This window comes from Pocillopora verrucosa, chromosome 7, assembly GCF_036669915.1.
Source record: "Pocillopora verrucosa isolate sample1 chromosome 7, ASM3666991v2, whole genome shotgun sequence".
In the NCBI taxonomy this organism is placed as follows: Eukaryota; Metazoa; Cnidaria; class Anthozoa; order Scleractinia; family Pocilloporidae; genus Pocillopora; species Pocillopora verrucosa.
The window spans coordinates 12,241,848-12,264,607 of record NC_089318.1 but is presented as its reverse complement, the minus strand read 5'-3'; the positions used below and the strand labels follow the sequence as shown (position 1 = coordinate 12,264,607).

Below are 22,760 nucleotides of genomic sequence, written 5' to 3'. Positions count from 1 at the left end.
ACGCGGCTGAGGAACATAATGTCTACGGAACTCATTAGTTTTGTACGGAAGCTTATCTCCACACAAAACTAATTGCTTTGAAGACAATGCCTAAATTTTAATTGAAGACGTTTTAATTAAAAACATGTTTACAACAGCCTACGTGCTCAGTTGTGTAAAATGCAAACTTCAGCTGACATTAGATTTAAAATTATCTCAACACCTACAATTTCCTCTCTAAAAACGTAGGATGTCCTCCTTCTAATATCTCATACTTTGTGATGAGAGATGATGAATCAGGGACAAAAATCATTACAATTCATTAATATGTAAAACGAGTGATATCCATTGCTGTGGTTATTATCTTAAGATAGAATTGAAAAACTGACAAACTCGTTAAATTTTTTAATCCAGGCGGTGTTTAGAGGGTAAATACACGGTTTTTTGTCCAGTAACTTAAAAAATTCAAAGCGGTTATAATATTGTGTAAAAAAAATGAAGCTAAACACACTTATTGATAAAAGGATGTAACTATATGGAGGTACCAGGGCGCATGAGAAACCCTCGTTTTCGAACAAATTGTTACTTCATACGACAAGTTACAAGTGGGTGTCGAAAATAATCCGGGATTGCTTCGGTTTTGCTTCAAACTTGCACCATCCTCTCGGCCAACCACATTCATAACTAAAACCAAACGCAAGTTGGCCACTAACATACGTATTCCGGCGCTTCAGACAGTTCGCTTGCTTTTGCTTCGACTTCTCAGTTGTTCCTTACGATGTTTCCTTTCTTCTCATTGACTGTCGTGATTACTGTTGTGATTGGATTTACGAGACTCAAACGGAATGAGTTCTGTTAACAAGAAAACAAGGTGATATGGCCCCAAATTTCTACAAAACGGTATGGTAGAACCCCTTCCCCTTCCCTGGTCACTAAGCCACAGTGATTCCTTGGTATACCACCCGCTTGTACTCGTGGTATTTTAACAAGATAATTTGATTTTATCAACTGAGTAGATAATGTAGAAAATGGCCTCCGGAAAGAGTTTCTAAGGTTCTAGAAACTCCCTAAAGTGCTTAATTTATATTATCGACTCAGCTGACAAAACCAGATTATCTTGTAATATCCCACACCGACGCAGCAACACGGTTTGTTTGAAAACTTACCCTTTATTCATTGAGTGTTTTAACAAAGTTTGGATGTTTGTTGTATTGAAAAGTTACTTTGTCTTTTCTTTTGCAACTTTTAAGGAGGAATACAGATTTACATTAAAATACAATTGAATCAAGCTATTAAGCTGTTTTCAGTTCGAACTGAACACAAGACTTTCTTAAAAAGGCGATTAGTATGAGCCACCTGACCTCATTCGTGAGTAATGATCAAACTGTGCTCAGCAACCGACGTCTATAACTGACAGGTAAGTGAATCGTTACTCAGGGTAATTTAGTATTATTAACTGAGTTGATAACGTAAATTGGCCACCGTAAAGAGTTTAAAAGCTATCGTTTCGAGCGTTAGCCCTTCGTCAGCGAGCGATTGGAGGAATTGTGGGTTGTGTGTGGGTTTTTATGCAGAAATGGAGTTACCCTATTGGTGGCAATGTGGTGATGAGAAAACATGAATGAATTAGTTGACTGAAAAGCGCTCGTTAATACCGTGGGGATTAATTGCTTTTCGTTCAGTGGCAAGTATTACAAGTAAACTAATGGCGTAGCCGTGGTTACTAAAATGGGACCCAGCTAGGCCAATCTTTTCGTAGGTTTACGTTATCAACTCATTTGATAAGACTAAATTACCCTGTTCTACTCTCCCACCGACGTAGTATTAGAGTTTCTTTAGAAACTTACCCCCTTGAATCGTTACTTAGCTTTTCTGCACAACTGATCATCGAAACTCGCAAAAGCAGTAAAAAATAAACTTTGTTCTTCACACAAAATCGGCGCGAAATATGCATTTTCCAGGTGTCTCACTGCAACATTTAAATCTCCACGAGCCCCAATGAAGGTAATTCACCGCTTCATTTCCGAAGCCTGTAACACAAAAATCTTTAAATCTAGCTCTTTCCTAGCAAAAGACCCTGACGTACTTGGCTTGAGGTAACTGTCCACAAAATCTGGTTGAAATTTTTCGTTTTTTAGCTCTTCAGCTAGGGAAAGTAGTTAAGTTTGATTTACAGGAAAAAAATTGTAAGATCTCTATGAGAAAACAAGATGGGGCTGAAAGAATGTTTTGGGGGAAGCCGTACTGAAGAGCGAAAGGTGTCATAATTGAAAAGGCCTCCAGCAGAGTGCTTACGTTTGCCGCGAGCTTTCGTCCGTGATCTCGATTTTTATAGTTTGAAGGCACCCTATTTTGTTGATAGTGACCTTAATTAATGTCTCTCTTGGTATGTAAAAGCAAGTCACTCTTTGACATTTAAAAGCTTTACTGTCTAAACTAAAATGACACTGAAATTGAGACTTGGTTAGTTATTTTACATTACACAATGAAAGTGATAATATACTTCGAGATTATTTTGTTAAGTGCCACAAGTGTTCCCAAATTTAATAATTCTCTTCGTATTCAGTGGCCATATGTATTTGCGAAGGGGAGGCCGTTCGATTTATCGTTTGTTCACAATTTTCTATCATTTCTTTCACGGTGAAATTTGAGGGATCGCAGTCCACTTCCACTACAACTTCTCTTTCAGGACTATCAAGAGTTTCTTCTTCGCTCATACTCCTTCTATCTGCTTGTTGAAGGGATGTTACTTTGCTGTCAGAGCCTGTTTCACTATTAATCAAATGAGACTGCGTCTGGAACAGGGATGTATTCACCATCCGATCTTTCTTTAAACGGTAACGCTCTTCCGGAAAGGTGGGCTCTGACAATATGAAGAGTCTTTGATCGATTTCAATAAGACATTTCTCAACATAGGCGCATTCATCTTCAAAAGTCATACTCTCGCAATAGAGTTTGCAGTTCTTGCGTTTTTTCCAGCCAAATAGATTAGAAATGCCCTGGAACAAGTAACTAATCATAAATTCGGCCAAGTCGAGCTCATCTGCCACAGAATCAAGATTATTCTTAACCTCCTCCAAAGCACAGTTCAAAATGACGATGAATAGATTGAGGAAAAAGACAGTCATAGAGCAAACGTAAAGGCTAAAAAACACAAAGGAAAGAAAAGGGTTTACTCTTGCCATTTGAAAATTGGGCACAGCCTTTCCGAGTAGGAATTCAAACTGAGCCACACAGGCACGTGGGAAACTGGAATAGGACTCCACAACAGATCCAAACGCCATCATACCAGACATGGCAAACGAACAGAAAATGATAATGAAAACGAACGAGAAGGAAAACAAATATTTTCCAGCAAATCGAACTGTTATCGACAGAAATACTGTTTGCTTGCTAAAGCGTAGGAGTCTCAGCAGCTTAACTGTCGCCAGAAAGATGACGATGGACAGAGCAGCAGTTTCAAAGTGCAGCAAACGTAAAGGTTTGTGGAAGCTGACCATAGCATAAATGTTCCTCTGAAGTTCCTTTATGGTGTCTTTGGCGGCCCTCTCTCGAAAGATGTGAAGAACTACAGAAGTTATAGAAGTAATGATGAGGGCAAGAATAAGCCAGTTCCAAAAGCTTTTGAAGTATGACTTTCTTTGACGGTACATTTTGACCACTTGAATTACACCGAAAGCAATGATCATGACCAGAAGAAGAAGGCGACAAAGTAAGACAACTTGCACCAAACCAGTCTCTGTTCCATACAAATTCAACATTTGCACACTAACATATTTGAAAACTCCACCTGTTGGTAGGAATTCGAAGAAGTACTGTGCGACCACGAGGATGTTCATGTTACTGTTGAAAATGTTAAATTCCAAGACGACGGCTCGAGTTCGCCGATCGATCCAGCTGTTCTCATTTAAGTTTTCCATAACGTATCTTGCTGTCTGTAAATCATATCCAAGATCAGCCACATAACCACCTCCTCCATATGTTTCTCGAGGGGTTACTTTTGGTAAATTGTTAGTTTCTCCTGAGGTATGATACCGCCAAGGCTTTGGACACAATCTATCAAACGAGGACGATGAAAGAACAGTTGGAGGAAGTTTCCATTTTGGGAGGTACATTGGTGTTTTATCTTCACGGCAAATGGCATAGTGAGGATAGCAAACTTCAGTAACGTTACAGATTTCCACGAGCCTCTTAGGACATGAGTCTATCGAATAGCAAAAAAAAATGCACTAACATTACTACAGTAAGCACAAGTAAATTGAGCGAATATAAGAAAGGTAGTAAAAAGAATTTCTCATCACAGGTAGTTTACTTGTAAGACCAGAAAACAACGTTGTTGCGACGGGTCGGGAGCAGCAAATTCTACACTGAGCAGATATTGAACGCTGTCAATGCAGGTAAGTTTTTTCGGTGAGCCGTAAAGGCCCAATGTTAGTCCGCAAGGCTGTGGGTTCGAGGCCTGGTCGGGTTTAGTGTTTTGTTTTCGGGCAACACACTTAAGTCTAACCGCATCTCACCACCCACGAGTGTAAAGGGTTTCCAACGAATGGAAACTATCAAGTGACAGCGTAGATCCAAACCCCAAATTTCCAGCATTATTCTTAATTAAAAAGCATTTATATCCTTTTCCTTTGCACTATTTTATCTTTAAATGAAAGGTCCTTGTGAGAAGAGAAGGATCCTTATTTGAATATTCCTATTGTCATCAAATATTCACGCTGGAAGACTGAAATTTAATCGTGCAATAGGATGCCGTGCCGAAGTCCAAGCAGAAAAAAAAGCGATAAAACTCAATTATGTGAAAAGTCGATTTCGTAAGAAAACTTTTTCATCGAAGTTGAAAAATCCAAACACACACAAAAAGGGAAAACTGTAACTCGTTCCTCTCGAAATAACCAATAAGTAGTGGAATACAAAGTAATGATAGTAAAATATATATATGTTATTTGCCGGCTGGGAGGTCCGTATGGTGAAAAACTGTGACCGAGGTCTTGAAAATACTGCCCGAGGCCGTAGGCCGAGGGCAGCATTTTCAAGACCGAGGTCACAGTTTTCCACCATACGGACCGACCCTTAGCCGGTAAATAACATATTTATTGTTTTTAAACTTGGCGAAATTCTTTCCGAAAGAACCCGAATGATTTATGGCCGTAAATACGGCAAGATCTTCCATTAACTGAACAATTTTTGAGTGAGTAAATGGTAGTTAAAATAGAGGTGATGCAAATTTAAGAGAGATGCCTCAGCGAAACATTTTCATTTCCGTAACGATGAAGGTGATTTAAAAGGCTTCCAAACAAACTTTGAAACATTATTTTTACAAGTATCTGTCACAATTTGACACCTGTCAATTAGAGAGCGCGCAAGAAAAAAAAAGCGTAGGAACATTTGAAAACCAACAGAACTAGTTTGGCAAGGACTGTCACGACAATGTTTTCTTCAAAAACAGTCTATGATCTAACGGAAAGTATTATTCACTCTCATCGACCATTCATTCATGTACGAAGATTTACCTCTGTTCATTAAGTAAACGGCGAGGAAAGTAATTGTGAGTAAATTCAATTTTTTTATTTTGAAGTTGTACGAGTTTGCTCGTTTGTTTGCTGTAATGGTGTGTTTAACTCTGATCTTTCCTTCACAAAAACTAAATTCGAACGGCACACTCCAACGAGACACAAGGGAATGTAATGCGGCCTTTTCTCAAAAAATTCCTTCAATTTCTGTTGTGCAATTTAAGGTACAAATGTCCAAATTGAACGGAATTGGAAAAACTCATCAGGAGCGTATATTTGTTGTAGAACTTATATTAAAACTTCGCTCGCTCTTTCACTATGAACAAATTGCTCGAGAAAATTCAGATATTAAATGAATGAAAGTTCCATCGTTCAGTTTAACTGTAACCAAATACCTCACGTTTCAACTTTCTGGGTACTTTTTGTGAACGATTAAAATTAATTGCAGACGGTTTTTAGGCCGCTTGTCAACCAACGTAATGACACTATTGTTTATACAAATTCATTCTGAAACCAATATTTTTCTGTCAACCAAAGTGATTTGATAGAGAGAAAAGAGAGGATTCATAAGTTATTTATCGGCTTGAGGTAGTGACCGACGTGTTTGCTTAAAAATACTGCCCAGCCGGAAAACGAGGTATATTTATGAAAAATGACAACGAAAGTTGGGATGTACTCGGCGACTCACGAAAGCGTTACCGTGGCCCGTGGGCAGAGATAGGAAAATACTGACCGGGTAAAGAACCAATCAGATTGCAAGATTCGTTACCGTGCCCTCTAAAAAAACAATAAAATATTTTACACCACGCTTACTTCTTTCGATCCTCAGTTGTCTGATCCGTGGCATGCCAATCAACACAGAGCTCATGTCACTGATGTACATCTCGTTGTTTCCCTTATCGCCGTTGTACCAATGTGATGGGTACATAGCAGGAGCATAAATGTTCATCAACCACATCCACAAACCTAACGCTTCATGTACCTGAAATTACCCCCAAAAGGCGTCACTGATAAACATGTAGTTAACTATAAACAGGTACACTACATATATATTACCATAACGATTATAAAAACTTCAATATTCAAATGAAATCCACAAAGTCTTCAATTGCTTATAATTGTACTTGATCGCTCTTTTCTAGATCTCAGGCCTTTTGTTTCCGACAGATAGCCCCAAAAATTACTCAGGATTTCTACTAAAATCTATTATGAATGTTCTAAACATCAACATTTTTCTAAAATAAGTCACGAAATGACAAAAGCGCCGAAATAAAGCCTTGTCTGGAAAGTAAAGTATATTTCGTATTCAGTGTACCTTCGTTTGTAACGTTTTATTGGCAATGATCATGATATCAGGATAATTAAAATTTGGGCCTCAGAGATTATGTGCGACATCGAGGACTTCGTTACTTTAAGGTTTTCTTCTATGTTTTTTTATCTGTTTTTTAATCGGGGAAAACTTTACACAGCGACAAAGGTATGAACATTTCTAGCATGCATGACATCTTTACCTTTTCACTTCGTGGTAAAATAGCCTTAACTTCTCTACCTATCAGATATTGGTGATAATCTTGGTTTCCATAACACACAATCCCAAGTATCAAAAGATATGAAACGAAGAACGTCAAAGATTGGAATGCCGACACAGTTCTCGATTCATTGATTCTGTACTTTTTGTAACCTTCCAACTGCGTAGCATCCGGCAAGGCTCCTTTAAAACTATCAGGTGGTTCATCATTCCCATTGTTCCTCCGTGCCAGAGATCTGCAATAGGAAGACATGTTTTTAGTTGTTGATGACTTTAAAAATTATATTTCTCACATGTCTGGTGGCCTGAAAACAGATTGAGAAGAAAAATATAACAAATCAGAGCAAGAGAAATTTAAGTGATGCCAAATGGGAATTTAATGCAAATACAGGTGACCGGAAAGTGAACATTGTTTAAATTTTGTTCTTAACTGGGAAAAAAAATCTGGAGCGAGTTACCGCCACAGCGTCGCACAGCTTAAAGAAAAATTCCAACCAGATGCAAATGCAACACCCTAGATTACTTCCAACACCTACTCGAAATTTGCTTTGTTGTATTTGAAATGACGGTTTTGTAGTCTCTCCTGTAGTGACCCTAACTTTAAGACCTTGCACAGACAGAAAGAAAACATCAATACCCCGGGGGTGGGGCGCAACCACACCTGCAGGATCTAAAAGAGTTTAAAAGGAGCCCAAATAGCCTCACAAGCGGTTAAAAAACGGCTGGATAATCGAACGATAACCATTCAATAGATGGTAATATACCTAGGATTTAAAGTAGAGGCAAAGCACAGACAGACGTTTACTGGTATACTGACATAATGAGGGTACCGAGGTTACCTTGTCTTAGATGAGAGCTTCGCTTTTGTCCTCTTTGCTTTGGTTATTATTATGGCAGCGACTGCGGTTAGCGTGACAAGGCGCACGGGTTGAATTGCAAGGATGTCCATGGTTATGGACATCAGGATTGATGAAAGCCATTCATCGGCCGTCTCCTTACCCCACATAAGACTGTAGAAGAACACGACTGTGGCAGAGGTTATGGCAGTGGCCAAACAAAGAAACCAAGCAGCGTAAAGAAAAATATGGTGCAAGGGCTTGTTTCCATCGTCATCCACTTCCACGGAATGTTGATCTTCCTTTTCACTTGACTGATTGCAACAATACTTGTCGAATTTTGACCTGGAGTTTTTGAAGAGGGCAACAATGAGGAAATTGATGGGAGCTATTATCAAGCAGCTTTGAATCATTATAATGATTTGCTTCATTGAAATCTTCAGTGGACCAAGTTTGATTGTATTCTCCGTAGGTTCACCGCTCATGTTAAAAAACATTGCATTGGCCAGCATGGCGCTGAATATGACGCACAAACAACACGTAACACGTTGAGTTCGTGTAAATGAACTTCCCGGCCGTTTAGTAACTAAAGACATCCATAAATGTTTTTCATACAGTGTACCAGACAGGCGCGCGCGGAATGTCTCTTGGAATTCAGGAAATGAGTTTGTGCTCTCGACCAACAACTTCCTAGCAATTTTTCCATCGTCCTTGTTGGGAGAAAACCACTGATTGCATAAAAATTTCCATTCTTGACTCGTTTTTTGTTCCCTAACAACTATGTAGTCCAAGAACCAAGAAGGACTTTCTCCAGAGTTATCATGCCAAACATAAGCGTGGGTTAAAGTTCCAAGGGATGCTGGAAGTGAGACAAGGTACCTGTCGACACTACCACGAGATAGCAGCAACCGCGGAGGATACAGGTTCCCGCGCAGAGTGATTGGTCCACTGCTTCCATGGCTACCGTAAAACACCATAGTTACTCTGGCTGTGGTGCCACTTTCTGACCACACACCTGTGCTGATTGTGAGCTCATACTGATGAGCGACTAGACACTCTTCAGTTTCCAAAAGAATCCTAGACCCACGCTGAAGGAAAATAGATATGAATAAGAGAACGAGACCCAAAATGATTTATAAAAGTTATCAAACGCCTAACGACCGGTTGAATCCTTACCTTAGCAAGATCTCTTCCATCCGCCCTCTTGGCGAGGATGAAGGCAATACAATACAAAAAAAATGCGAAAATGATCGTAAGAAGGACACCAAAGTTACCACTTTCGTCGAGGCGGCTGAACTCTTTAAAAACGGTATCAATGTCAATTGGATTGGGTGCTACTAGAAGGCCTCCACCGAACGATGTAAGGTGGTTACAAAGACAAAGAAGACGATGCTTATTGGACTGAGGTCCGACCTGGGGTGCAAAGGAAAAAGAATTACTGATGTGATTGTATTATAGTGTAATATACCATGTTGCACTACGACACAAGCCGAATTTAGTTTTTGACAAAGCTATACCATACCATACCTGAAGGAAGTTTGGACTGAAAGAGGTCTTGGGGCGAGATTTGATTAGCACATAGTTTACCTCTCCTGCATAGGTACCCTTAATTACAGATCTTTCCAAACACCTGACGTTTATTACTTTTTCTATATCGTGATTGCTCCGGCGGCATTGTCCGGTGTAACAATCCAAATCAAATCACACCGTAAGCCTCTTTTTCCAAATAAATTTTAGCAGTATACCTTACAGCCTTCAGTTAGCCATTTCTGATCTTCATGTGACCAAAATCGACAGCTGAGTTCATCTGAGACAAGAGTGTAGTTCACGTCAACGCGTGGATCATAAGCTGGGATGGTAGCGTACTCGTAAACACCCAGAGGGGGTGGAGGGTCTTTTGTCTCGATACATGACCGTTTTTGCCTGTTGGCGCTAAAACAAGACCTCCGCATTCGATGGGAATTGCTACCAGGGGAGGAGTGTTGAGTATAAAGGATTCCTAAAAAATAAACTCCAGGCTTTTGCATTACTGCATTTGTCAAAAGCAGTTGATTTGGATGACGACTGCAGTTATATTCTTCATCATCCCCATCGATAATAAAATTTCTCGTGCATGAAGAATAGTCTGGAACAGTGAAATTTGCATCAAAATCATCCGTTGTTGGCTTGCTATCATATTTCACCAAAACGTTCAAATTTCCCGTAGACGCCATTGTTATGAGGTATGAGGTTCGTTCGCGATTCACTTCAATTCTGTGGTACTGGATGTTTCCTGGCTTGACAAAATATTTGTTTTCCTGAACAGAGTCATTTTCAGGTGAACTTCCATTGCCGTTGAGGAGTTCTATTCCTAGTTGTATGTCGGTGGTAAGGTTCCGCACATTAAGGACTTCGCCAGAGTCTCTTCTTAAATCAACCTCAACAATATATGATGTGATGAATGACGAGGTGGTACTCTGTTTATAATAGTTGACTTTCGACGAAATTACCTGAGACGAAAAAATGATCGTGGATGTTTTTAGCCTGAGTTTTTCGCATCATCGAACTATTATTTCCCACAAAACGCACATAAAGCATAGCCATACAAATCCCCAAAAATCCCAAGTTGCACTTCAATTTTTGAGCGCGTCGAATGGAATCGAATGCAACGTCATATAAAACTCTTCCTCTACTTGTTAATCGGCTTTGCAAATGGTTTATCCTACTACTTGCTTTCAGAGTCAGATTTCAGATCGCAAACCAAATATGATAAACATAACCATACCTCTAAGTCAACGTACTCCCCAGTGCCAGAAAGCATGTCTCTCATAATTTGTGACTCAGGAAAATGAACGTAACATGTCTCCAAGGTAAGTAAAGAACCTGCCACATATTCTGGATGACTTCTTGCGACAAGAGCCTCCAAAAGTTCCGTTTTTATCACACTTGGGTCCTCTCCGACAACTTTTCCCTTGATTACAGTCTGCAACACTCTACGCATAATTTCCAAAGAGGTCTATAATGAAAAAACAAACACTAAGTAAGCTGCAGCCAACAGGAAGGGTTGTGGAGGTTTTAATTAACCTTTATCTCACAGAACTAAAGGAGAAGAGTTGCAAGCACACCAAAATGGTTTGGTTTTTGTTCGCTTTCTAACCCTTCAATTTCGAAAACGCACGAACGAAGGGAAGGACCAGCAACTAGACCAACAGACCATATGGCGTCTGAGACTACAATATGTCAAAAGAATAAGTCCCAGCACCACTTTAGAGCCGTCAAGAATCAATTTTTTGTGCTTTGAAGGGATGTTTAAATTGTTTCCTTTTCACTGACCAAGAGGATTACTGAGGGCTAGATCAGTTCACGGATCAGGTGTCCATCCAGTTGCTTGTCCGTCAAAACAAAGTTATCGCGAAGAAATCACAACCATTAATTAATAAATCATTCAGTCTTACTCTCGTTCAAGGTAAAAATTTAGTAAGATACTCCTTATCTCAAATAGGCCCTGACTGAAAGTTTCATCATCTATGCATTCAGATTTTTGCCCTGATTATCATGGTTTCATCAGTGTTAGAGTTCATTCAGCTGTGGTTAGTGAGACCACAACACATGGCCTGTACCCTCCGAATTAGAGGAGACGATCGTGAAAATAGCGCGAGAGAAAAATTTGTTCGTCAGAAGGAAAAAAATAACGTCTAGCAGAGATTCACCATTTCTCACGCCCGTTTTTTCGCTTGCCCCACTTTACCGAAAGCCTTGATCAAGTTTTACAACAGATAATCTTCTAATCTTTCTCCGATGGTGCTATTAGGGAGATTATACAAAGACGGATAAGGGTAGAAGCAAGCATAAAGAGCTCCATGTCCATGTTGAAGAAGTTTTAAAGACATTTATGCAACATTAACACAACCAGAGACTAAAAAGCTATGCAGAAAAGAACGGCTGCTGGTTAACACTTACAGTTATGTTTTGGGAACTAGAGCCCTCTATAGCACCATTGTCACTAGATAAAACTTGAAGCTGTTTTCCTATTGAGTAAACTAGATTCTTCTCGGCTATTCGAGAATAACGCATATCAAATGCATACCCTCTAGCACTGATATCGTCAAATAACTTTGTCATCTTCTGCACCATCTCCATTATAAGTTCCTGCCGATTGAGAGAAAGGCTTGTGTTTAGGATTTAGGGCGTACCCAAGAGAGATCATTTGACAGCTGTGTGCTGCAAACCTTGTTGTTTTCATAATGTGCATTAACTCTGTTATCATGCTGTTAAAATGGACTGTCTCTTGCCGTGACTGCCTAAAAACGAAAGTCAAGCAAGCACATAGAGGCTTACTTAAGCCTTCTCAAATAGCAATTAAACTATTTTCACATATCTCCGACTCATGTTCCATGCAGTGTCAACTCGCTCCTCACATAGAAAAATTCAAATAACACGCAGGTTTCTTGGAGCATTGTTTCAGATAAACCAGGTGCCTATAACACTGTCTGCAGAAGGGAATTCTGTTTCGTAACGTCTCCTCTCTTATTTGACGTGATCATCAATTCTAGCCGGTCGAAAGAAATTGGAATGTAAGGCAGCTTTTCTATCTTTAGGAAATGAGTTATCTCTAAAACTCAGGACATTATAATGTTCAGTACATTTTTAAGGCCCTTAGTACAATATGGGTGGCATATGAATGAATTGTCAGCTAAAGCTGCGAAGGGGCAACATGGAAGAATGGAAAACATTGCATCAACAATACAATCGTGAAAATAGGACTAAGATGAAAGACTAACCATAGTATCCGCTGTGATCTCTGCTGGATCATTCATCGTAAGAGAAATAACAGAAGAGAGTTGAATGAGCTTCCTCAGGTCTCCGATATCTATCTTGCTCAAGGTCTTTACGATGAGGCTTTTGATCTAGAAAATAAGAACTTTATTCATACCAAGTGCACACATCATACCAAGTGGATTTAACAAATAGGAAATACCTGATAAGCAGCACAGAGGAACCAGTTATTACCTTCAGTATATTGTGTCCAAAGAGATAGCCAATTAATTTATTTATTCTGAGACCCTTTTAGTTCGACAAGCATATTATTTTGACCCACGACCGCTTTTTCTATACTCATGCCTTCTGAGCATTACCTTTTTAACTCGACCAATAGAAAGAGTGCACCGGTAATTTTAGCCCGGCTATTTTGGAGTCTTTCGGCTGAAGATTACCTAGTTAAATTTTATCCACCTTTTAATGAACATCACTGCGTTTTTCCTAAATTTAGCGACAGTATCTTTTGTTAATGATGCATCTAGCAAACTATTCTTATTATTCCATGACTGGCACTTTAATGCTCGAATGCATTTCCATCATCTAGTAATGGAGAATGGTGAAAAAGGTATCTTATCACGTAATCAAGTCTCGAACGAAAAGGCATACGTATCTATCTAGACGAGTACAAACAGTAAGAAAGTTTGAGAACGAAAGCAATCTTTAACTTTCATTCAAGTAATTTTGCTGTTATGCCTTTGTTCTTATCAACAGCAATATCACTGTGAAACAAAGAATACCCGTTTCTGTTTTCCTAAACTTTCTTTACTAAACTTGTCACCAACTCGCTACCTGGCGTCTCTCTTCTATATTGATAACTTCGTCTTTCTGTAGCTCTAAGGATTTTAAAACAGCAATGGCCATCTGGGTAGCCCGTGTAACGTCTCCTCTACTACTATGGACGACGAAGTGCTTTTCCAAAAGATGGAGTATTTCGCCTGACGCGTTTTTGGTACTCATCATAGGCCAAGGAAAAACCTGAAAGTTGAAAAGAGAATATAAGGGAGTATCTTTCAGCAGAAAGTTTGGGTGATATGACAGAGTTTTCCCCAATACCCAGTAGGTTTTCATAACTGTAAACGTTTATCAAAAACCATACTTGTGTCTATACTTGCCTCCAATCAAATTCACGGCTCACCTGCATCGTTAAAGAAGTACTAGAACTAGAACCAATGGAGCTTGCAACTACCACGTCGATTGTTAAGGAATAGTTTTTCACGAATTCACCGGGAGGTAGCATTATCTCTGTAGCAGTGGAATAACTATAAGACAAAATGGCACTAAGTCCTTCTGCCAGGGGTAGCAGAAATTCATAAAGAAGAGGTGTGTTTGGATCGTTCCAGTTAGCACATTTAAGAGTGAAGACGGTTTGAATAGCAACTCCAGATAATTTGCTTGCCGTGCAAGACCCACCAAAAGGAATGGTGCTGCTTTCAAAAAGCCACGCAGAAAAGCCTTTGGAGGAATCATCATTCATATTTTCTACATCGATGGTCAGACGATACTTTCTGCCTGGAATAATTGTATCGGGATTGATAGTGAAAAAATTCGAATTCGCTCTAGTTCCTCTGATTTCTTGCATTTGGTGAAGTTCTGACCATGCCTCATTGGTCTCTTGGAATAATCTCCAATGATAGCTCAACAGAGCATTTTTTGTGTAACAAGGAGAATTTGTGCAGTTTGCCACAAAGGTAGCTTTGATATTTGGTATTACCTCCAATCCACAATTCATAAGACAACTGCAAAATGAATATGAAAAAAGTTAGTCTCCTGAAATCCAAGATGTTATAGGCCGATAATATGGGTCATTCTCATAATTCGAAAGCGACTGGCCAGATATCAATTCAAACCTGAGTAGACTTGAGAAAATTTCCCAAATTTTGATCAAATTCATTTCTCAGAATAATTAAAGAAGTTTTGAACGTGACTGAGTTGGTCTGAGAGTGTTGATAAACAATCTCTTTATGAATGGTTCGGTCTTTAAAATAAGTTCTGGCTAGTGTTAAGAGCATAATAAGGTTCCCTTTTGCTTGCGACACTTGCTTTTTTGTGTGTGTGTGCAACATCAAAGCAAAAAAATCAAGTTTCAACTGTGGTAGTAGTTATAACTTGATTATAAGCAGAAGTTTTGTTCGATAATTTGTGAAAGTTATTGTTAATATTTAGTTTCAAGAACCCTTTTTGCCTTTTCTTTGTTTGCGCAACATCAAAGCAAAAAAATTAAGTTTCAACTGTGGTAGTAGTTCTAACTCAATTATGAACAGAAGTTTTGTTTGATAATTTGTGAAAGTTATTGTTTTAAAATTCATACTTTCCTCATCGTGCGGTGAAAAAATAACCTCATTGTCATATCCGTGAACATGGACATGTGGCAAACGTTACCCTCCAAGAACGAAATATATCGTAGACACTCAGCTGACTCGCAATGAAGAGACCCACGATGCTATACGACAGTATCTCTTGTTATGGAAAAAATAATTCTTAGCGTTTTCAGACCATTTAACAAGGGCATTTTAACGTACACTGTACAAAAACGATCGATACAGGAAACAATAACTTAAGTACCGCTTACTCTATTTCAGCATAAAGAGGAGTTCCATCGACAATCTCGACTCGCTGCACAAAGGTCCCACTGAGATCTCTCTTCTTGACTGTTAACTTGATATCATAATATTTGTTTATCTGCATTGAGCTGGTGTCCAAAAAAACTATTCTACCAGTATCTTTCAGTTTTTGCTCTTCATTGCCAAAACATCCTCTACTGGCGGCATCTCTCCCGATAACTGTTCGGTTAGAACTATCAGATTCATCATGGAACGTTTCTTCTTCTCTCTTACACGACCACTCAAATGTCAAGCCTTCATATGATCCTTTACCAATATCCAAATCACGAGATGGAGACCCATCCAGCGTTATGTTGGAGTTGTGTTCCCTCGATACTTCTGGTCCGCCAGCAATGAATGCAACGGGTGTAGAAGGGAGGACTTCTATGAAGCCATAATCAAGGAAATAAAACTCTTGAGAATGAGCAATGAACTCGACCAAATATATTCCAACGCCGAGTGAAGAGAAATCGTCTAATTCAGCACCCAAACCAATTTTAATAGAGTACGTTGTTCCAACACTAAATGGCAGAGAGGTCACATTAGAAACTCTCCACTGAAAGCTCAACAAGCTGCAATTGGTGTTTACTTCTGTGTTGAACAGGGTTCGGGTTAATTTTGTCAACTTTGTTGTGGTGTTTACATTCTTGTCTATGTTCAGTATTTTGACGTGAGATCCAAAGACACATGAGGAACCATCTAAAACAACAACAACACCAAAAGACAAAAAAGAAAGGTAATGTTAGCTGTGTTTGATTTTTACTACCGTACGTAACCTTGCAATCTAACTGAGCGTGAAAACCTTCAAAACTCTGACTGTACACTTCGTCTTCTCTCTGAGGATTTTCGTCTCTGCTCACTTTAAAATAACAATATAAATTACGGCGCTTGGCATCTTTACAGACTATTGTTTGGTTCTTTTGTTTCTACTTGCCAGCTCGCTTTTTCCGAAATTTCACTTTCAATTAACGAAAAAAGGCTAGAGAAAAGTCCCGGAAAAGGTCGGACATAATACAATTTGGCATATAGAGTGATAGCTTTAGGTCAGCTCAATGCTTTGTATACTTATAGAGCACTTTCAACCGATGAAAGCGCACGTTATATTCGAACTTTACTATACAATGAATTAAGGTTAATGAATTAACAATGAATTAACTCAATCAATATTAAGATAGGGGGAACTTTATGTCACTTTACAATAAGGGCTTATCGAGCCAAAGGCACCAGAATAGAGTGATATTTCACAAAGAAAACCCACCTAAAATTGTAAAGAAGATATCAAAAGGAAGTATTAAAAAAACTTATAACTTAGTTGGTCAGAAAATTTCTGACCAATACTAAAAGCTCTAGTCTTTCAGAGTGGTGACACTTATAAAGACAGTATATTTGATGTTTTCCATCTCATTTCCGATGAAAAAGGTTAAATAAGGATTGAATCCAAGATGACATCGCAAATGACAAGAAATGGCAAATATGTCAACAAGAGAACAAAATGATTTAAATTTAGAATGCTTTTTGAGAAAGCTCAATACGTCCCAGTCGTTTCAAATGGCAGTTAACTTATCCTTTTCCTTAAAAAAGCATATTTTCCTGAAGTCAGCGCAACAACACCTCTGTCATTCGTTGTATTCAGACAGAAGAAGGATCCCTCGCCATTTACACAAGTTTCTCCATATGGACAGGATGCAGGATTGGAACTACACTCGTCGATATCTTGAAAGAAACATAAAAATAAAATGAGTACCTTTAGTCGGAAATCCTTTAGCTTTTCTATTGCGCTATTCCTTCAAAAAGGAGGGCGGTTGACAGCATTATCTTGGTCCAGCCAATATATTATTGGTCCAGCCGGAGAGGCAATCACGTCTACATTTTATACGATGCTTTTTGGTTATGCAGAAAGTAATTGGAACGTCAAAAAATTATTGAGAGCAAGATGGAAATACAAAGATGAATACCCTCTTCGTCAGTTTTGATAAAGACCAGCGCACTTTGTGGTCCATTTCCAACCGAAGTAAACCCTGCTACTGAGATTCGGTAAGTTCTCCCTTTTTCTAAGTTTTTGATAAGCAGCTCTGTTTGGTTTGATGAAGCTGTAAAGGTATGCTGTAAAGTTGAGTTCAACATCCCAACCACGATACGGTAACCCAGGATGATACCGTTGCGCAATTCAACTCCAATTGGTCCCCAATGAATTTTTATCGCAAGCGTACTTGAATTGGTTGCCGACACATTTACAGGTGGAGCTCCTGGTACTAAATCGAAAGAGAGAATGGTCACAGAAGAAAATTCATTGGTAGCGGTTGACAAAATACGGGTTAGGAGGGGTTGATTTACAAGTAGTTATGGAAAAGGTGTCATTAAAATCACAACGCCGACGCCCGAAACAACTGGAGAGGGCAAAAGTCCTTTGTTATAAGAGGACCAAAGTTCACCATTCTCAAAATTAGTTGCACAAAGGTAAAAAAGTTAAAAGTCTTTCTGGGCTTTGAAAATATGAATCACATTCATTCATATTACTAGTTAAGCAATCCTTGAATTCATCGGAGACGACGAAAACAAGAGGGTAAACACACTGGCTAGACAACTGATTCATCATTTAAGTGCAAATTTAATCATCTTAACGAGTAACTAAGTCGCAGAGATCAATTGATGATTTCATGCAACGGTTCTCCACAGAATAACTGAATGACCTACCGTCTTCTAGAGTGCGAGCGATCAGAGCGTTGCTTTTTGTCTCACCAGCCTTCGTAAATGCACCCACTTTTATGTTATAAGTAGTATAAGGTGAAAGGCTATCCAAAGTCAGGGACGATTCTTGGGCCTTAATTGTTTGCACCAAACCAAAGTTATCACCTTCAGCTCTGTAGCGAACCTTAAAGCCTAACAATACACCCAAGACATTTCTGACAGAATTGTTGAACGTCCACTGAATCGAAATGGAGGTGGCAGAGCTTAATTCCAGTGTGACATCTGGAGGCTGAACAGGCGCTAAACATGAAAAAAGAAAAAAAGCGAAATGCCTTAAAAAAAGGAAGGAAATGAAAAGAGTAGAAATAAACTAAAAATGAACAGGCAGAGTTAGCGACGAAATTCTTCATTAAGTGATTCTTAATTTCAATAGTCCTCTGATTTGAATTGTTTCATGATCCTTGCACACCTCCTACTCGATTGCTGACTCTTATATTATTAGGCTGCTCTTCCTCAAGCAATTGGTTACAAAACTTTCTTACCTCCTTCACCAGTCAGAGATACATTTGTGGAAGCGGGACCAACCCCCTTCACGTTTAAGGCTTTCACTGACACTTTATACGCATAATAAGGAAGTAAATCGTGGAATCCAATTGAGAAAACAGTTTCAAATAGCGTCAAATTTGCGACGATCTTTTGCTGATCATGGTCTGTGAGTAACACGTGATATCCTCTAGTGACACCATTTCTGCAGCACACATCAACATTCTTCCACTCCACCAATAGGGATGTGCTGTTTATTACGGTGACAGTCAGATCATCAGGCCCCGCTGATGGTACTATAAAACATGTGAAATCTGCTTCAAAACTGATCTCAAGGCCCAGTATGTGACACGCGTGTCATGTGCCACACCTGTCAATTTGAGGAACACAAGTGACTCAAGATTTCAAAGCTTTGCTAGCAACAAATGAGTGAAACGAAAGCTGTAAAAACTGAGCCTGTAACATACTTTATGCATGTTCACGCTTCTCTGTTTCTCATTAAACCAACCATTTATATGAAATCTATGTAAAACTACCCAGAGAGAAGTTTTCTGTTGAAGAAAAAAAATGATTTGACTACTCTGTGTGCGAAAGCCACAACCTGTCTGAAAAATAACAATTTCACATAATAATTAAAAAATAAGACGTTGATAGAATAGAATGGATACAAAAGTAAAAATGGTAATTTAGTAAAAGATGAACTTAGTTAATTTGGCAAGAACTGGCCATCATTACACGATTTTAAGCGAATTTGAATAAGTTTCAAATACCAAAAGCACTTCAGTCATTGACTTGGAATTAACAAAATTGCTCACCGTCTTCATCTGTTCTCACGTATCGATCGTTTGAAGTTCCTGATCCGCCATTCGTCCTCCCAGCTACCTGAACTTTATACAATCCATATGCCTTCAACCCTGTTATGGTAAAGTTAACTGCATCAAGTCCAAGATCACGCAATCTTTTATTTTTGGAACCCGGTTGCTCAGACCAAATTACTCGGTAACCAGTCAATACACCAACATAGCTTTCGGGTGGGATACTGTTAATCCAAGACACAAATAGACTGGTTGAGCTTGTGTTGAAGGCCCTGGTTATGTTCGGGCCCACATTTGGAACTGTGAAATGAAACGATGAGTCAGCAATAACTGGGATAGGCCATGCAGTTCTTAGCCTAGTTGTTCAAAGGCCGGTTAGCGCTAACCCGAGGTTAAATTTTAATTTTGATTTGTTTATAAATTTGTTTAAAAAGCTTTTGGGGAATATTTTCTCTATTCTTTTTAGAGCATCCCATAATCAAATTTTTAGACAAAAAGAATCATACTAAATTTTTTGTTGAAGCCTTCAGATCTGAAATCAGATTTCACAATAAGCCTGGGTTATCCCAACCCAGCTTTGAACAACCCGGCCATGGAGAAGCAAGGACTAGTGATTCTCATAGTTACATAGATAATAAAATAAACGAGATCATCACACGACGAAATTTTTACACGCATTCTTAGTATCTAAAGAACTCATAGGAATCTGACCTCTGAATTTTCAGAATTTGGAAATGATTACCGAGTCATCAAACATCATTCGAACTGATTTTTGCTGATTTTTATTCTTAACTGCTTTTCCAAAGCTTCAGTTCCAAAAATATCACTGCACAGAGAACGATGAACGATGACAAAAATCACTGATACGGTAGACTCCTGAACTCTTTTTACTATATTTATTACATCCATTTTGAAAACACTGGTGATCCATGCAATCTGATTGGCTCTCATTGACGCGATTTATTCACGAATCGCACCAATTTTTTTCTCTAACTTGCATCTTTTTCCCAGCCAATGAAGCAGCTCTACTAAAATACAACAACCAGTCAGACCAAGGCTTGCTAAAAGAAACCAATCAAATTGCAGGAAAATGACAAGGAACTGTCGCTTCTTCCTATAAACCAGCTTACTACTGGATCAACAAAATTCCTCTATCTTAGCGACTGAATTTTGCAATTTCGAAATGGATGTAATGAGGTGGTGATTGAACTTCGCGTCGAACAATTTTAGTCTGAAGTCCTAATCGTGGTTTGAAATCATTTTAAAATCACGCATATGATTTCAGATCAAATTGCACTCCACTCACTTAAATCACCATTATCTATCTACAGAGTAGGCCCTCTGTCAATCTATGACAATGGTATTCGTCAGTGGAAAGTCTTGAACAATTTTATGCAAATGTGACACTGTCTTGTTGTACTACAATGTTGACATGTCCATTCCTCACCAAAGGAGTGATCCTTAGAATGATGCACATAATAGCTGCGAACACAAAAATTCCAAAAGGGAATTGTAGTCGATGCGTGCCAGTACGTAGCTGTAAACGAGACCTTCCTGTGTTAACAAAAAAACTTTATCTCCCTAGCCTCATCTGAGCATTAAGCCCTGTATTATCCTGACCAGCCGCACCATTCTTTTGGGAAATAAGGTGACGCATCAAATAAAACAGACTATCTATGGAAGAGAAAAGAGAGAGGTTTCGAGCAAGAATAAAACTATCTAAGAAAATTTAGAGTTCTTACCTGACTCTTTAGTTTGGAAAACTTCTACTTTAGTTCCAAGTCTGTAGCCGAGAAAGCTGAGCGGAAAGATGCGAATACTGTAGTTTGTGAGGGGCTCAAGTGAACCGAGGTCCACATACAGAACTTGTTGAATAGATTTATATTGTGTTGTAGATTTCCATGAGAAGCCGCCCAATTTGCGACCAATTGCTGTATAGCCATAGAGAAGTCCAGCGGAGTAATACGGAAGGTGGTTAAAATAAATTCGAAGGAATTCTGCTCCTCCCCTTCCTGAAGTAATCGTTGGAACTGTACAGAAATCTGTTCAAAGAAAAACGCCTTAGTCTTTACTCGACGAGAAATTTTACATATCTATTGCGAACGAGGTTTACTGAATATTTTTCCCTTGGGAAAACCTTTCAAACACTGAAAACACGTTAAAATATTTTTGTTTGTTAAACGGCGGAGGTCATAATTTACCATCTACTTCAGTCCACTGAACCCAAACACTCCAATAAACTCCCAACAAGGAGGAACTAAGTAAATGTTCGAAAGGCTTCTGGACGGGAGGATTATTAGAAAAGGCCGCTCACCAGGGAAAAGGGAACATTGAAAAACCTACTGACGGTCAAAATGCGAGCACTAAATGTTATTTTCTGCTGAGTTGCCTCTCAAGGGAGTAGCTAATTGTGGCGAGTTGCAAGTCGCCACAATAAAAAAAATAGATTTAGGAAAATAAAGTATTTTCAACATAAGTATAAGTACCCTAAAACGATTTATCATTCGATATGTCGACCGATAGTCGGTCAAAATTTTTGTCGATTTTCGGAGGGGGGGGAACCATAATCACCTCCTGCGATAACGAGTTACCCGACGTCTTTTTCGAGTATTGCTCACTTATCGATCGACCATCAACCAACAACCGACTGCCCTGCAATCAATCGAGGCCTATTTAGGTCAACGTGATCAGTGGTGGCTAAGGCAGCTTTTGAAACGTCTTGTGACTTACATTCATCCGTGGCAGAGCAACTGAGAATTTCTATTCTTGAATTTAACAGAGTTCCATTTTCGAAAGTTTCCTGTAATTGTAAAAGGGTTTGCCATTCGCTTCTGTAGAAATTGAAGGTCATTTTCGCCGTTACATTGCCACCACGCAGTTGACTGCCAAGTAAAAAGCATGTCTGTTTAGCTTATAAACTGAAATAAACGTGAATTTCTTAGATATCTAAAAAGCTCCTGGAAAGGAGAGTTTTCTTTTAAAGATATGAATTTGACAAGAAGAACTGATATCTTGCGACATTGAAGTGCTCCCAAAGTAATGACAGTTGAGTAGCTTATTTCAGTCTTGAAGATGGCAACTAACGTCATGCAAAGCATCAAGATGTGGCATAAATTACTTATGACCAATAAAGCTTACCTGAAGCTAGACACGTTAGCTTCTAGAATATTTCCCCCGACGGAGTTATTCAAGTTAGTCATCTAATGAAGAAAATTTGATCTGTCATTTTATCACAGTCATCCTTAAAATGACCTTAACTTTGCATAATATCTTCACGACAATGTAAATTGGAGCTTAGACTATTTGATTTTTGCAAAAAGACTGTTAAGATTCTAAAGAGAGTTCTTCTTTTATGTGGATAATGCATAATGAAATATGTAAGATCCAAAGCACTTACTACAATCATTTTTCTGTAATCTTTTTTACTTCAGTATTTCTGCCTTAATTTTTTCATACCTCCT

The 22,760-nt window shown here is 38.8% G+C and overlaps 3 protein-coding genes across 4 annotated transcripts; all 3 read right to left on the bottom strand.

Annotated features, from left to right (window-relative positions):
- Positions 1-1,834: 1,834 nt before the first annotated feature.
- LOC131775775 (polycystin-1-like protein 2) lies at positions 1,835-14,149 on the bottom strand. Of its 2 annotated transcripts, none has more exons than XM_059091899.2 (11): positions 13,789-14,149; positions 13,443-13,628; positions 12,617-12,742; positions 11,796-11,984; positions 10,621-10,851; positions 9,602-10,345; positions 9,033-9,269; positions 7,860-8,944; positions 7,004-7,256; positions 6,306-6,474; positions 1,835-4,183 (listed from the first exon to the last, which is right to left on the bottom strand). In XM_059091899.2, the coding sequence occupies exons 1-11, from the start codon at positions 14,125-14,127 to the stop codon at positions 2,523-2,525; spliced, it is 5,220 nt and encodes a 1,739-aa protein (XP_058947882.1). In that variant the 5' UTR covers positions 14,128-14,149; the 3' UTR covers positions 1,835-2,522. The 2 variants fall into 2 exon arrangements, with proteins under 2 accessions (XP_058947882.1, XP_058947883.1); XM_059091900.1 differs by having other exon boundaries at positions 3,850-4,035.
- Positions 14,145-18,084, bottom strand: LOC131775800 (uncharacterized). The gene is made up of 6 exons (XM_059091923.2): positions 17,948-18,084; positions 17,209-17,505; positions 16,865-16,966; positions 15,223-15,952; positions 14,365-14,389; positions 14,145-14,162 (listed from the first exon to the last, which is right to left on the bottom strand). Exons 2-6 carry the CDS (start codon positions 17,375-17,377, stop codon positions 14,145-14,147), a joined length of 1,044 nt encoding a protein of 347 aa, XP_058947906.2. The 5' UTR covers positions 17,378-17,505; positions 17,948-18,084.
- A 976-nt stretch (positions 18,085-19,060) lies between these two features.
- LOC136282513 (receptor-type tyrosine-protein phosphatase F-like) lies at positions 19,061-22,462 on the bottom strand. Its single transcript, XM_066170158.1, has 5 exons — positions 22,438-22,462; positions 22,030-22,181; positions 21,042-21,341; positions 19,300-19,599; positions 19,061-19,089 (listed from the first exon to the last, which is right to left on the bottom strand). The coding sequence occupies exons 2-5, from the start codon at positions 22,148-22,150 to the stop codon at positions 19,061-19,063; spliced, it is 750 nt and encodes a 249-aa protein (XP_066026255.1). The 5' UTR covers positions 22,151-22,181; positions 22,438-22,462.
- Between the last annotated feature and the right edge of the window lie 298 nt (positions 22,463-22,760).

Excerpts from the sequence above, each read along its gene's own strand:
- LOC131775775 (XM_059091899.2), bottom strand. The coding sequence starts at position 14,127 with ATGAATGATGATTCCTCCAAAGGCTTTTCTGCGTGGCTTTTTGAAAGC. Across the intron at positions 9,270-9,601 it reads GGCTAACTGAAGGCTGTAAG|GTCGGACCTCAGTCCAATAA; the intron begins GTATACTGCTAA and ends TTTGCACCCCAG. Across the intron at positions 4,184-6,305 it reads ACAACTGAGGATCGAAAGAA|ACTCATGTCCTAAGAGGCTC; the intron begins GTAAGCGTGGTG and ends GCTATTCGATAG.
- LOC131775800 (XM_059091923.2), bottom strand. The coding sequence starts at position 17,377 with ATGTTGAACTCAACTTTACAGCATACCTTTACAGCTTCATCAAACCAA. Across the intron at positions 15,953-16,864 it reads GAATACAACGAATGACAGAG|ATGGTTCCTCATGTGTCTTT; the intron begins GTGTTGTTGCGC and ends TTGTTGTTTTAG. Across the intron at positions 14,390-15,222 it reads CCTCTTTATGCTGAAATAGA|TTGTCTTATGAATTGTGGAT; the intron begins GTAAGCGGTACT and ends TTCATTTTGCAG.
- LOC136282513 (XM_066170158.1), bottom strand. The coding sequence starts at position 22,150 with ATGACCTTCAATTTCTACAGAAGCGAATGGCAAACCCTTTTACAATTA. Across the intron at positions 21,342-22,029 it reads TTGCTCTGCCACGGATGAAT|ATTTCTGTACAGTTCCAACG; the intron begins GTAAGTCACAAG and ends TTCTTTGAACAG. Across the intron at positions 19,600-21,041 it reads TTTCCAAACTAAAGAGTCAG|TTCCAAATGTGGGCCCGAAC; the intron begins GTAAGAACTCTA and ends TTCATTTCACAG.